Source organism: Filicampus tigris, chromosome 13 (genome assembly GCF_054856515.1).
Source record: "Filicampus tigris isolate MCC_2025a chromosome 13, RoL_Ftig_1.0, whole genome shotgun sequence".
Taxonomy (NCBI): Eukaryota; Metazoa; Chordata; class Actinopteri; order Syngnathiformes; family Syngnathidae; genus Filicampus; species Filicampus tigris.
In genome coordinates, this window is record NC_141229.1 from 9,215,790 (window position 1) to 9,230,362 (window position 14,573).

The 14,573-nt window shown below is 41.9% G+C and overlaps 2 protein-coding genes across 8 annotated transcripts; one reads left to right on the forward strand and one right to left on the reverse strand.

Annotated features, from left to right (window-relative positions):
- Nucleotides 1-704: 704 nt before the first annotated feature.
- On the forward strand, nucleotides 705-10,464 carry LOC147137480 (ankyrin repeat and SOCS box protein 2-like). Of its 3 annotated transcripts, XM_086050374.1 has the most exons (9): nucleotides 705-854; nucleotides 1,308-1,479; nucleotides 4,996-5,165; nucleotides 5,254-5,409; nucleotides 5,869-6,114; nucleotides 6,187-6,358; nucleotides 7,455-8,025; nucleotides 9,152-9,305; nucleotides 10,186-10,464. In XM_086050374.1, exons 2-9 carry the CDS (start codon nucleotides 1,349-1,351, stop codon nucleotides 10,314-10,316), a joined length of 1,731 nt encoding a protein of 576 aa, XP_085906500.1. In that variant the 5' UTR covers nucleotides 705-854; nucleotides 1,308-1,348; the 3' UTR covers nucleotides 10,317-10,464. The 3 variants fall into 3 exon arrangements, with proteins under 3 accessions (XP_085906500.1, XP_085906498.1, XP_085906497.1); XM_086050372.1 differs by lacking the exon at nucleotides 705-854 and having other exon boundaries at nucleotides 1,163-1,479; XM_086050371.1 differs by lacking the exons at nucleotides 705-854; nucleotides 1,308-1,479 and adding an exon at nucleotides 3,936-4,294.
- Nucleotides 10,465-10,567: 103 nt separating this feature from the next.
- Nucleotides 10,568-13,788, reverse strand: LOC147137481 (protein FAM181A-like). Of its 5 annotated transcripts, none has more exons than XM_086050377.1 (3): nucleotides 13,675-13,788; nucleotides 12,300-12,476; nucleotides 10,568-11,690 (listed from the first exon to the last, which is right to left on the reverse strand). In XM_086050377.1, exon 3 carries the CDS (start codon nucleotides 11,613-11,615, stop codon nucleotides 10,881-10,883), a length of 735 nt encoding a protein of 244 aa, XP_085906503.1. In that variant the 5' UTR covers nucleotides 11,616-11,690; nucleotides 12,300-12,476; nucleotides 13,675-13,788; the 3' UTR covers nucleotides 10,568-10,880. The 5 variants fall into 5 exon arrangements, with proteins under 5 accessions (XP_085906503.1, XP_085906501.1, XP_085906504.1 ...); XM_086050375.1 differs by having other exon boundaries at nucleotides 13,637-13,779; XM_086050378.1 differs by having other exon boundaries at nucleotides 12,300-12,463; nucleotides 13,675-13,730.
- Between the last annotated feature and the right edge of the window lie 785 nt (nucleotides 13,789-14,573).

The following is a 14,573-nucleotide window of genomic DNA, read 5'->3' on the forward strand; positions in this document are numbered from 1 at the left end:
TTGTCATGGCAACGTTCACAAGAGGTGGCGCTGTTTGCTGCACTGGGATGCAAATGACTTCCGTCACATCGAGGGAGTTACAAGATGAGCTCACACTCTGTCTAAAATCTCGGCTACCAGCAAGCACGAACGCGTAGGAGATATCTCACTCACACTCTCCAAATGGACAAATTACATACATACATTTTATAATTATTTTACGTGAAGATAAACTTTTTTTTAAACAATTGTCCCGTGCAGACGAGGCATAGATGTTGAGCACTGAGAAACTTTATATTAAACAATCGCATTAATCTGCTGCCCTTGTGCCATTACTTTATGTTGTTTAACAAATAAAATAAAAAAACCCCACTATTTTCTTGATTTTTAGAAATATTGTTAATAATTCAGCAAAATATTATGCACACTATAGAATGTTGCACTTTTCTAAACAATACTTGTGATTTGAAAAAAAAAATCCAGAAAAAGATAGCAATGTATTCACTGTATACACTGAAGACTATTGTGTTTTTAAATACACAAATCAACTTGTGGTTAAAAGAAGTGACACAACCATGTCAACAGGTTAATTGAATCCTGGTTGAGCAATTATGTGGTACTCCACATACGTTTGCTAACAGTGAGTCTGGTCCAGTTCCTCTGGCTGCAAATAAAGGACTTGTTTGTCTCACACAATAAGCACACACCACTTCCAGTTTTGTCACAGGAAGCATGTTTCACAAACACTTTTGCAGACATGATTATGAAACCCGAATGTGCACGATGATTGCTGATTCATCACAGGAACCTTTTAACATTGTCTTCAACTCGTCCAGCAGTGTACGCTACTACTGTGAGTGATCACTGGCGCTGAGGTGAGTTGATATCTTGTGTGCAACATGATTTGATATTACATTTGGTCATACAATACTTTGTACATTCCTTTAGAGCCCCCCCCCCCCCAACTGTTTTTGTGTTCGCTCATTAAACACGTTTAACAAAACTGTGGTTTGATATCAAACATCAACCTCCTCCGATTACATTTTGCAATGCAGTTAACTTGACCAAGACATAACCTAACATCAGCTTTCCCTGTGGAGCTGCAAATGGGAGCAAACTCAGTCCAACATGTCCTTAAAAGGTATCTGTCCTCATCGCAGAGCTGCTCTCTGATGTCGACCAGAGCACAGTGCAGAGCTTTCTTATTAGTGTAGCCTGATTTATAGAGCGAGAATGCCCTTAAATGGGCCTCTGGATACATTAAGTGTTGTTATATTGACGCTTGACACTACTTTTTGCTCTTCTCCTGTTGCATTCTCGATCACCAGCTGCATCACTGGTCTGTGGGCAAACCATCAGGACGCACTGGATGTTTGACTGGACTTCTGGGATGATTGCAGTCGACAGATGCGAGTCTCTTTATCAGAGGCTGGACGTGGATATCAAAAACAGGCCGGCTGTGGACCTTTTCCCCGCATTAGGCGAAAAGCAGGGACGGAGGTGGGCGATGCATGAGAACGCAAACACACTGTTCAACACTGTTGTACATACAGGATTTTGTGCATTCAAATCCCACATTTTCTTGTGTTATTGAATTAATAATTCATCTAAATGTAGATTTGGATGCAGGCCTTCTATCTTATCTCGTGTCGTGAGTGTGCACGTTCCTCAGAAGTTGTGATGATAAATGGAATGTACACTGGTGAGTTTTGAGTATTGTGCTTGCTCGTTCTCTGTTATGGGCAGCACTTTCTCACAGTCAAGAGGTTCTGGGTTTGAATTTCAGCTCAAGCGCTCTTGTGTAGCGTTAGCATCTTCTCCCTATTCAATGTTGGGCTAATTATTTTGACTCATCAGAGTGGGTTGAAGATTGAATTTGGATGGGCTGGAGCTGAAGCCATGTTGGACAGTTTTTCTTCCTGCATGGCTCAATGGGCAACTAACTGTGGATTCCTGGATTGGCATTCAAATCCTAGTTATGTCGGGTTGTTTTAGGAAGGGTGTCTATGATACAAACGCATTTCTCCTTCTTAAAAACATGTTGCTAAAAAAAAGTATTAAAAAGTTATTTCAAACCACAGCTATACTGATAACCTGGTAATCAATTTCTTGCATCTTAAACTCATCAATATGGGAAGTTTTTGCTCCTTGTTGATCAAGATCTTGACCCAATATGCTGGGTCAAATTCTCAACTCTATGTAGTAGTTATAAATAATACAGAATTGGCTCAGTCCCTTTCGGACCAGGCACTGGGTTCTGTCGCTGGAAAAATGCCGTGGCTGCAAAAATGCTAATTGTAAAGCCACGAGGTTAAAACACGGATTAATCGTGATTGTTTGGGTGTGATCAAAGTCTACCGTTTCATGTTGAGGCAACAAACATGAGTACACTTCTTTTGCAAATTCAACTGTATGCAAGTTGGTGTGTTTTGCCCCAAAATGGGCACACTTTGTGCAAATAGGTAATACCTGTAAACAGGGGCGGAGACAGAAAATGGCTAATGGGTGGGCCTGGAAAAATCAGGGTGGGCCTGAATATTTCTCTCACTTTGCACAATCCTCCTGTCCCGACACATCCATCCATCCATTATCGATACCGCTTATCCTCACAAGGGTCGCGGGGCGTGCTGGAGCCTATCCCAGCTGTCTTCGGGCAGTAGGCGGGCGACACCCTGAATTGGTTGCCAGCCAATCGCAGGGCACACAGAGACAAACATCCGCACTCACAATCACATCTAGCGGCAATTTAGAGCATCCAATCAATTTACCATGCATGTTTTTGGAATGTGGGAGGAAACCCGAGTACCCGGAGAAAACCCACGCTGGCACGGGGAGAACATGCAAACTCCATTCAGGGAGGCCGGGCGTGCTAACCAGTCGACCACCGTGCCGCCGTCCCGACACTTCATACATTCAAATAAAATGACAAACCGAATAATATGAAGTTCAGATCATCCTTAGACAACCACAATTATGCCATTCTTAATATTCAGCTAAAAAAACCCCAAATCATTTCATAATTTACTAAAAATTTAAAAGTATATATTTTTTCATGAATCTCACTGGGTGGGCAGTCTGTCAATCTGGGTGGGCCTGTGCCCAGGCCCACCCATGGCTCCGCCCCTGCCTGTAAAGATTAAACATTCTTTTTGTCCTTGGGCAACCGTAAAGTTGGCCAAAGCACAACATTTCATATCTGCAGGGTTATATGATTGTCTGATTTCATGTTTTATGATGAGAAAACATGGAAGGCCACCCAGATTCAGTTCTGTTGAACAACATACTGGTGCTATTGTACATACATTTTTCACGAAGGAGGGTTTTCGCTTTTGCCATCCATAAACTATGCATAGTCACATGGGATTGCTGTAAAAATGCAAACACCACACCAGATAACAGGTGAACAGAAAAGGTCATACAAGGGGCAAACATGTTTTTCATAACCCTGACCAAGATGGTATTTCCGTGCGGAGCCAGCAAACGTGAAGTGATGATGTGTTGTGGTCTACTACAAGCAGTAGTAGTTTGTGCTTTTGATTCCACTTACATGAACTTCATTTCCAAGCTGATTACTCAACATCACTTTTTTTTCTGTGCGATTAGGTTTTGATTTTACTGGTGGCTTAATCAAATCAAATGAATTGTAATCATCAGTCTGTTAGTCCGTCAGTCGGTGCAGTAATATCTGTGTTGTTGTACCGGTTCATGCAAACATCCAGGTATCAACGCATCCTTAATCATAATAATTAATAATCAATTATTATATTTATTTATTTTCTTGAAATGCATCGGTCATCATTTTTTAAGTACAGTACATGGTTTGGACTGTGTTGTTATTTTTTTCCCAATATAATCAAGGCGTTCAAATAGCAAAGTAAGCATGCAAATGATGAAGGCAAATGACTGGCAAGGCAGACTGGTCTGTGTTGTGTTCAGGCTTCATGTTATCAGAGGACGTGTGAGTGTCCTGACATATAAGGATGAAGCCTGCCTCACAATAAGCTCCTAAAATAATCCGAGCGACCACAGCTGATCCCCCCCCCACGCCTGCCTCTTTGCCTTTCTGCCTGCCCACCTCCGTGCTCGCTCGTCCGACTGTGTGTGCTTGTGTGGGTGTGTGTGCTTGTGTGTGTGACAACTCAGCTGTCACCACCCGGCGTCCAGCCATGATGACCAAATTCAGCTATTACCAATATTTAGCACAGTTTCGCCACGGCCGAACTAAGTCATCTACTGATAGTAATGATGATGATAATGAGGTAACGTCGAGACTGCAAGGAGACGGCAGGGGAATGAACGTGACGTCACACGCCGAGTGAGTCTCTTGTTCAATGTGTACGTATGTGCGTTCATGTGTATGCGTATATGTATGTATGGCTGCCATTGTGCGAATAACACGGTGGCAGTTTACCGACCGTTTTAATAAACTGCAATGGCGCTCCGAATGAACACTCTGGAATAGATCGATCTAAATATCGGTTGATTCTCATTACCTCCGCCAAGGAATATGGCATGTCTTTGGATGTTCCGGTTTACTGTAGCGGTTTCTGACACATTTACGTTGTTGCTGTTGTTGTTGTTGTTGTTTATTTTTTTTGTGTGTTTCTTTTAATAAGTCTGCGTTCGTACATGGAACTTCACATTAAACCTGTTGACGTTTATCTTGTATTCCATTATAATTGTTAGTAGTAGTCGTAGAAATTGTAGAAATTACATACAAAATGAAATAATCCTGTACAAATAAAAAAAGATCATATATATATGTATATATATATATATATATATATATATATATATATATATATATATATATGTATATATATATATATATATATATATATATATATATATATATATATATATATATATACATATATACATATATATATATATATATATATATGATCAGGTTATAATTTGCTGGCGATATTGGTATGATTGTGCTGTACTTGTGTCCTCTTTTTATAATGACACTCCACTAAATCACTTGAAGTTGTTTCTTCTTTCCCGTTCAAGGGATGTTGACCCAGTGGTCCTGGCCATCCGTGGGGGCGATTTGGAGGCTGTTAAGAAGGAGGCAGCATCTTCTCCTCAAAATCTGATGAGGGAGAACAAAGACGGCTGGATCCCCTTGCATCATGCAGCCTTCAATGGACAGCCTGAGTGCCTAAGGACCTTACTGAGGGGTATCAGAGTGTGCAAATATATTCAAATGGGCATGTTTGGTTCACAAATGAGTCCCTCAACTGGTTTGTGTGTTGTTTCCTGCTCCAGCACATCCCGGTTGTGCAGACAAACGCACCCTGCAGGAACAGACAAGCTTGCTGCTTGCTGTGTCTGGTGAACATTTGTCATGTGTGAAGTGTCTTCTGGAGTCTGGAGCTGATCCTGACATCAGCAGCAAGAACAAAGAAACCCCTTTGTACACAGGTGGAGAGGTTTCATTATTATTTGTCAAACAACCAACAAGAATTGTACACTTGATGGTCACATCACGATGCACAGTCTAATAAAAAAGTCTGCTGTGTTTTGCTATTTTTGTTGGGAAAGAACTTGAGGGTTCTTCCTAATGTTTCATTTTTTATTCAGTCACATGCTGAGGTTAACAATACATAATAATACAGTATTGGTACACTCTAAAACAGTTGGGTTAAAAATAACACCATTTTGGGTCAAAAATGGACCGATACACAAATTGGGTCAATTTGACCCACTTTCTTGCATTGTTTTGTACAAAACAGCCCATTTTGTTAGTGTTGTTTTGTACAAAACTACCAATTTTTGGGTTAAATTGACCCAAATTGTGGATCGGTCCATTTTTGACCCCAAATTGTGTTATTTTTAACCCAACTGTTTTTAGAGTGTATTGCTATTACTGTTCCTCTGCAGCCTGCAGGTTGGACAACGTGGACATGGTGAGCCTCATCCTCTCCTTTGGGGCCTCGGTGAACCAACGGTGTGCTCAGGGACGGACAGCCCTTCTCGAGGCTGTATCCAGGAACAACATAGCAACATGTGACATACTCATTGGAGCTGGGGCCACCATTAACCCCTCCAACACGTACAGCATCACGCCACTCATTGTAGCGGCTCAAATGGGACGCTTGAAAGCACTGAAGTACCTCATTGGAAAAGGTAACTATTATACGAGTACTGCTGATTATTGATTGATATTACAAAATTGTGTTTGTTTTTGCGTGTCGTTAGGTGCGGATGTGAACATGCAGACTTGTGATGGTGTCACAGCACTGCATGAAGCCAGTAAAAATGGCCACAAGGAAATTGTGGCAGTGTTGTTGTCCAAAAATGCGGACGCAAATAAGATGACTAACTCAGGATTGCTCCCGCTGCATGTTGCAGCTCAACATGGACACCAAGAGTGAGTTTATTTCCTAATTGCTTAAGTGAAAATACACTGTGCCTGACATGACGCCAGAAACCAGCGAAGTAGGATACTAACATAACCGCGACACAGAACTTGTCAGACAGAGACAATTGCTTTCAACACAAAAGGGTGGGTGAAGGTAGACTTCAGAGTTTATCTTCACAACACTGTCCATGTATTACAGAATGCCCTCACACACAGGCCCTCCACAGTCCCGAACCAATTTATTAGAAGTTAAGATCTATAAAAGATTTTCTTTCCGTGTGCAGTATGTACCATTTTTAATGATATCCGCCAGACAAAGACTGAGATGCATTGCATTTGTTTACAGAGTAGCTAGTGACTAACACACCAGTGAGAAACATATCCTGACGCTGACAAAATATTCTATGTGTATGTGGGAACTTGGAAGAACCCAGAAGTGTTCTGAAAAAAAACAAAAAAAAAACAGAATACACTTACATGTAATTTTGTACTATAGCTGTCCACGACCCACCAGTTAAATAAAATCACTGCTTTACACTCTAAAAACAGTTGGGTTAAAAATAACACAATTCTGGGTCAAAAATGGACCGATCCACTATTTGGGTCAATTTGACCCACTTTCTTGCGCGGGTTAGTACAAAACAGTCCAATTTTGGGGTTTGTTTTGTAAAAAAAATACCAATTTTTGAGTTGGAACAAATTGAGCCAAGTAGTGAATTGGTCCATGTTTCTTTTTTTTTTTTTAGCTAAAATTGTGTTATGTTCAACCCAACTGTTTTTAGAGTGTAGGGTTAGGATTAGGGTTATTTTGAAGTATGACAGGCCCCACACATGACGAGGAAGAAAATAAAAAAACACATTGCGTTTTTATTGCTCTTTTTGTGTGTGGTGTACTGTAGGGGAGAGTGGGGGTGTAGTGGTTCCTCTTACAAAAAACAAATGTTGACTTCTAATGTGAACAGAAACACCACTGTATTCTAATGTTGGTCATTATAGTGGTCTATGTATTATAGTTGTAAGTATTTTTTCTGGTGGTACTTGGTGTAAAAAGTTTGAGAACCATTCACCTAAAGTGTGTCCAGTTATCCCTGCGCCTTTGTTTCAGGGTGGTGACCCTGCTCGTCCCTGTGACGAGTCGCACCAGGCTTCGGCACAGCGCCATCAGCCCTCTGCACCTGGCAGCCGAGCACAACAGGCCGCAAGTGGCAGCTGCGCTCCTCAAGGCAGGCGCGGATGTCAACACCACGTTGGGCCCCGCTCGCTCGGCAAGCTACGCCGATGGACGCGCGACCGCCCTCTGCTTCGCCGTCGCCAACGGCTGCGCCGAGACAGCTGAGGTCCTCCTGAACGCCGGCGCCGCCACGGGCTTGGACCCCGTCAGTCCTCTGCTGCTGGCCGTGCAGAGGGGCAGCATGGCCACGGTGTCCCTGCTGCTTCAGAGAGGGGCTGACGTCAATGCCAAAATCCCGTCTTGGCCCACGACGTTCCCTGCGGTTGTCGCGCTCAGCGTGGATAATCTGCCTCTACTCAAATGTCTTCTGGAGAACGGCTGTGATGCCCTTTCCTGCTTCTCCTGCCCATATGGCAGAGGTCCTCATCCAGAACAATCCCACATGAGAAATGTCGGCACCGTGCCTCCCTTAAAGTGGAACGGAGCAGCACATGAAGCTACACAGGTACCAACAATATTTGTGGGATGTCTTCAGTTAGAGGTTGCAAATATTCTCACAATCTGTACTAAAGTAGCAATACAATTAACACCCCACCCCATTTGGTTCTGGCCATATCTCCAGTAAATAGCGAAACTCAATAAGCAATTGATACTCACACAAAAAGGCTTGTGATTGCCTATGGATGCCACAAGATGGCAGCAAAGCACTTTTTCTTTGTGGTTTTGGCCCGAGCACAAAAAGAGTGAATAGGTGAGTTTTTCAGCCAACAATGGAGGGTAAAAAATCGGTGAATGGGAAACTCGGGAATGGCAAACTGCGAACATGAAGGCGTTCATTGGACAGATACTCGCGTACAACGACTGTGGTAAGAGTCAAACCTCCGATTCGACTCCTGTATTTTGGTAATAGGAAAAAAATACCGATTCTGAAATGAATTTAAACACAAACATCCAATAATTGTTTACTGTCAATTTATGTGCAATACACACTTTGATAAATTGATACAATGAAAAAAAGTTTCTATCTAAACCAAAAGATAGCTAACGCTGGTGCTCAGGTTTTTATGCTATCAAAACATGTTTCAGAGTTGTGATGTTGTGTTAATGTTGTAAGCTGACAAACTAAAAGAAAAAAAAGAAAAAAAAACCCAAGCAGAATTAGCTAGTGATACCGAAAAATACACATTACCTGTATATTTTTCATATTAGACAGATTTTTTTTTTAATAATTCACAATTCTTTCCTGCTTTACCTTTCTGCCGTGTCGCTGCTGTCCTTGTTTTTTCCAGCTCACAAGCCCCCAAGATCTCAATTACTTGATCAGTCAAGCTGGTGACCACAGTTGACTTCTCTCTCTTTATATTTTTTAAAAGTTGTGTCATGCCCCCCCAAAAAAGGAAAAAAAAATAATAACAAGCCTACAGTAAGGAGTAGAAAGTGCAGACGGCTGTTTTCACATGTGGAGAGTAAAAGTAAGAAGACATTAAAAAAAAAATTCTCAAGTAGAGATACCCGAAATATCTACTTCAGTACAGTCATAAAGTAAGCCTTTATTTACGTTGTTACTTCCCACCACTGTATTGGGTTTGCATCACTTCCCCCTTTTTTTCTTGTGTGTTCCTCTCTTTTAGTTCTGTCAATGGATTTCAACACCAACAATGAGCCAATGGGCTGGACCCATCATAGACTTGCTGCTGGAGCACGTCACTCATGTTCAGCTGTGCAGCAAACTCATTCAACTCCTAGAGAGCCGCCACGAATGGCTTGCTGTCAGGAGAAAGTCATGTAAGATAACACGCGCACACACGCATGCACACCCACTCACACACACCATATGTACTTACACTCACTGGTCACAATATTAAATACACTAGCAGTCTAATGAGAATTCGAATTCTGCCTTTACAGTGTAAAATATACAGTATATATATTTTTATATATATTTAAAGAAAATATATTTTTAGTCCGTTTTCATCAGACAAGTTTAGAACTAAATATTGATATTGTGACATATTGTGACACTGTAAATGCAATTAAAGTCCCCTGAAACATAAACAATGTGTACAACTCACAGTGATAACTGCAGTGACTGTTGTGTTTGTTGTGCCTGTTATTTTTATAAAAAAATACATATATATACATATATATATATATATATTTCCTCTCTAATTAATAGAACGTTAAATTTTATTTTCAGTGGACTACATCTTAATTTGTACATTTATCCTTCTTCTATTATATACACAGTGAATGTCTTACACAAGTTATTGCAATATTGCCGCGTTATTATCGTTGTCAAAGTATGGCCACAGTGTAGCGCTATTCCAACCCCCGAGCGTTGGACAAATGGTGCAGTGACCATCCAAATGCAGCAGATAGAGCTGTTCCTACACAGCTAAAGCTCAACCTACTGCATTTACACAAACAAGTCAGTCGGACATGTTTTGGATCGGACAATATGTAGACAAAAAAAAAATATTCACGTTTGAACAAATGGCCAATTTCGAGTTTTCAACTAAGCAACAAAACCTAATTTTGGAATGTGAGAGGAAGCCGAGTACTTGGATAAAACCAAAACAAGCATGAGGGAGAACATGCAAAGTCCACACAGGAGGATTAAAAGTAATTACTAATCATTAATAATGTATTTTTTTTCTCTCCATAGTGTCACCCCGTCCACTGTGTCATCTTTGCAGACTGAGTATTCGCAGCCAAGTGGGCCCACACAGACTGCGATCCCTCTCAAGTTTACCTCTACCAGGACGACTAATCACATACCTCACTGTGATGGACTGATGATGTTAAGATGACCTCGCTTGGCATCTCAGCCATTAAGTACATTTATATTTGTCTGTGTCCTATTTTTTATTTTTATTTTTTGTTAAACTAATATATCCCATCTGTATGATATGTCTATTTATAAACTTTGATGTGACTTGCTCTCCTTTCTGATTTGTTTTTTTATTATTATTTTAATTTCACAGGAACCCTCAGTGAAGGATAAAAATTCACTTAAGCCCACGGGACTTCTTGTGGGAATTGTTTATTTAAGAAATGAAAGTGGCTGTATCAAACATTACTGCGACTAAGAAAATCAATTCTACGCCTGACATTTATATCTATTCTCATAAGATGAAAGAGACCTTGAGTATTTTTTTTTTTCTTGAAGAGAGGTCTTTAAAAAGTCTTAAAAATAGAAACCTGTCAACTTACTGTCTGGCATCAGAGAAAGAGAGAATGAAGAAGTGCATTTTAGTCCTCTAGAAGTGGACAAAAATAGACCCAAGTATTCCATTAAGTGCTTGAGGAAGAGTTTCATTATTGATTGTTGAGATGATCACAATTAGTCTTGTTTGCATTTTAAATGAAGCCAAACACGCTGAAGATAGGGGATGGAATGGTGGCCTTGGTGGGTATGGGTTTGACCACCACGTGAGTGTGAATCTTCTGTCCACGCGGCTGTTCTAGTCGCTCGGCCTCGGTCTTGCACCATAGTCCGAGAGATGGATGGGGCACCATCACGTGACCGTGAACAATCTGCTGCTGCTGCTGCTGCTGCATGTGAAACTGGAAAGGGCAGCAGGCGCACACGTTCAAGCCGTGGTGAGAGTTCCGCTCCGATTTCAGCGCCTCCTTGACCTTTGCGTCCTCATCTTGACCTCCCTTCCTGTGTTCTCGCGTCTCCATCGAGGCGGCGTGACTCTTTCTCAGTCCTGAATGGGAGTGCTCCCTCTTGCTCAGCTTGGGTTCCTCCCAGAAAGAGGCCGGGAGTTGGCGTTTCCTCATGGGCACCTGCTCCACGGATCCCCCCACTTTGTCTGCGCTTGTTTGCACGCAGCCAACGCTGCCGACGCCCTTTTCCATTCCCTCTGGAACGTGCAGACCCGGTTTGGCGCACTGGGCGGACCTGAGCGGGTGACATCTTGGCACCCGGGAGTATTTCTGAGAGAAGCGCTTGAGCTGTTTCTGCAGGTACTTCCTGTGGTCCACCGAGCGTCTGCACGGCGCCGACTTATCCAAGGCCGCCTTGATGTCGCTGGACGCCAGGTTTACGAAATTTAGCAACGTTCTCACCTCGCTGTCTGCATTTGCCATTTCATACAATGCTTTTTAGATATAAATTTTGGTTGAATCAGTCCATGTTACAAGAGGTCATCCATCTTGAAAAATCTGCAGGTAGAAAAGGGACATGTGTAAACACAATCTGTCAAAGGGCACATTCACAATTAAAGATGTCAAACTCAAGGCCCCGGGGCCAGATGCGGCCCACCACATCAATTCTGTGTGGCCTGCTGAAGAAAATTGTGCGCATGTGCTTGATGTTTCTTGGTAAAATCTGTACCAAAATTGCAAATAGTTGTAACTACATATTGTGAGCATTTTCGCAACCAATCCCTTTTTTGAAATAAAATGAATAAATAGCTAAACAATTTTCAGTGATATTTGATTTCAATCCATCAATTCACTGTACATGTTTAGACGATTATACATCTAGTATATGGTGAACAAAACAAAATGACAAAAATGAGTTGACACCCCTGAATTTTAGTCTTCAACGGCCCTAACCTTTTTGGAATGTGGGAAAAAGTATGAGTATCCGTAGAAAACTTACAAAATCACGGGGAGAACATGCAAAGGCCTGAGCTGCGATTTGAACCCAGAACCTCAGAACTACGAGATAGACATTTTTACCACCAATCCAATATGCTGTCAAAATTGTTTATTTAAAAAAAATAATTTCAATTCCATTATGCATTATGAAATAATAATAATGCTCACCTCTGCTTTGTGGATGCAGCTCTGTCCTGCAGCCTCCAGCCTGCATTTGGGGGGTACTTGACCAAACTGAATGAATATAAACTGCTTGTAGTTATGGTGCTTCCCTTGAACCAATCAGCGACCTCAGGCCCCTCACAATGGACCACAATCAGCCTGCGAGCGCCCTGCGATCCAATTCTTCTCCATCGCACATTGTTGTCATGGAGATGTAGAGGTTAAAAAAAATCGGCACTTATAAGCAGCGATGCGTTGTTTACCCTTACGTTGTTTTTCTGTTAAGTGCAACAACAACAACAACAACAAAAAAACCCAAAACAATACGTAGTATTAAACCACACCGATTGCGCATAATGTGTGTACATTTGAATAAAGTTGGGCTTGCGTCTCCAAGTTGCGGCGGGAAGTGGAGGTGGAGGAGGGTGGGGGGGGGGATCTAAAGAGTGCATAACCATGGAAAGGGGCTTGAGCGCTCAAGAATCTTGTCTTTCTGTTTGCCCCCTCAATCGAGCCGCACAAAGGCTGAATTACTCATTCAAACCCGGCGGGACAAAGGCAAAGGGAGCTGGATAGCACTCCTGCATTTGTAGTCAAACATTTAGAGACTTAAATCGAGTCGTCATGAAGGAGAAAGAGTGGGACAAAGCCCATAGAATTGCCATCAGCAAACATTTTCCTGTGTCATATTATTGGGGGTCTCCATGGCTCCCCCTGGCCGGCGGACAATAGCACAAGTTTGCACACTCGAACACTGTCACCCTGCCAACGGCCACAACAAGGTCCCATGCAGGACAGGAGGAGCGGAGGACTGCATGGTTCTCTGCGGGGAAGGTGGCGGCGGAGGAGGAGGAAAAGCCCACTTGTGAAATGCTAATTGGCCTTCATCCCCTCATTGATGTGGAGGACCGAGGACAGATGCTTTTGTGTGGTACACCTCGATCTTGAGTGTATAGAAATTCACACAGCGGAATAGCAAAAGTCTTGGGACACACCGCTTGATACATCAAAGAATATGCAGTCAAGAGTCGGAAATTCGGAATGGACGCAGACGTGGTTGGACGAGTTTGGTGCGGGGGAACAGGCTGCGATACACCAACTGGCCACAAGTCTAGGTACATTATGAGGTCACACTGGAAAGTTGGAAAACATCCACCCATCCATTATCTATACCGCTTATCCTCACAAGGGTCGCGGACGTGCTGTAGCATATCCTAGCTGTCATCGGGCAGTAGGCGGGTTACACCCTGAACTGGTTGCCAACCAATCGCAGGGCACACAGAGACAAACATCCGCACTCACAATCACACCTACAGGCAATTTAGAGTGTCCAGTTAACCTACCATGCATGTTTTTGGGATATGGGAGGAAACCGGAGTACCTGGAGAAAACCCGCGCAGGCACGGGGAGACCCATGCAAAATCCACACAGGAAGGCCCGGCCGGATTCGAATCAACAACCTCCGAACTGTGAGGCGGCTATGCTAATGGTGAGCCTGAAAAAATCAGGATGTGCCTGAATATTTAAACACATTTAAGAATTATCGTAACTCTGAATGTACAATTAAAAAAATCGACTTTGTAAATATTTAACATTCAATACCCTGTATTTTAATTTGATATTGTGAGTTTAAAAAAAAAATCCACAATAATAATATATATAAGAAAAGTCACATTACCATGTGAAAAAACACATTTCTGAATTATTGTAACAAATGTATACAAATGAAATAATCATTCATGTTACCTCAGCTATCTTATGTGCATTCCCATGTCACTTTCCGATAATTTTTGTTCCATAATTAGTTTAGACTTAAATGAACTTGACAGACCACAAGCAATTATTTCAATTCATTAAAAAAAATATAACATCTATTTTTTAAGAACATTCTATAGTTTGCGATAGATATGGTGGATATGAAATGTCTACACACCCCTGTCCAAGTGCCATGTTTTTGTGATATATCTTCAAAGAGTCTTTCCAGGAAAGTAAAAAGTTAGAAGAAATTCAAAAGTTTCTTCCTTTTCTTTGTCTTGCAACTGTCCCAATACTTTTGTCCATGTATTGTATCTCCTGACAGCGTGATTGATTGCCTCTTTCAGTCACATTTAGGTTAGTGTGAGGAGAGTCCCACCAGGTCAATACATGTGCTCCGACTGGTCTATATCTTTTCAGCCAGTGCATCCTTCTTTGTGTGAGCAAAGCAATGGGACCCCTTTGTCCTACACTCGTCTTCTTTTTCCTCTTCGTGCCTTTAGGTCTGTGTTTAGCTGAAAAGGA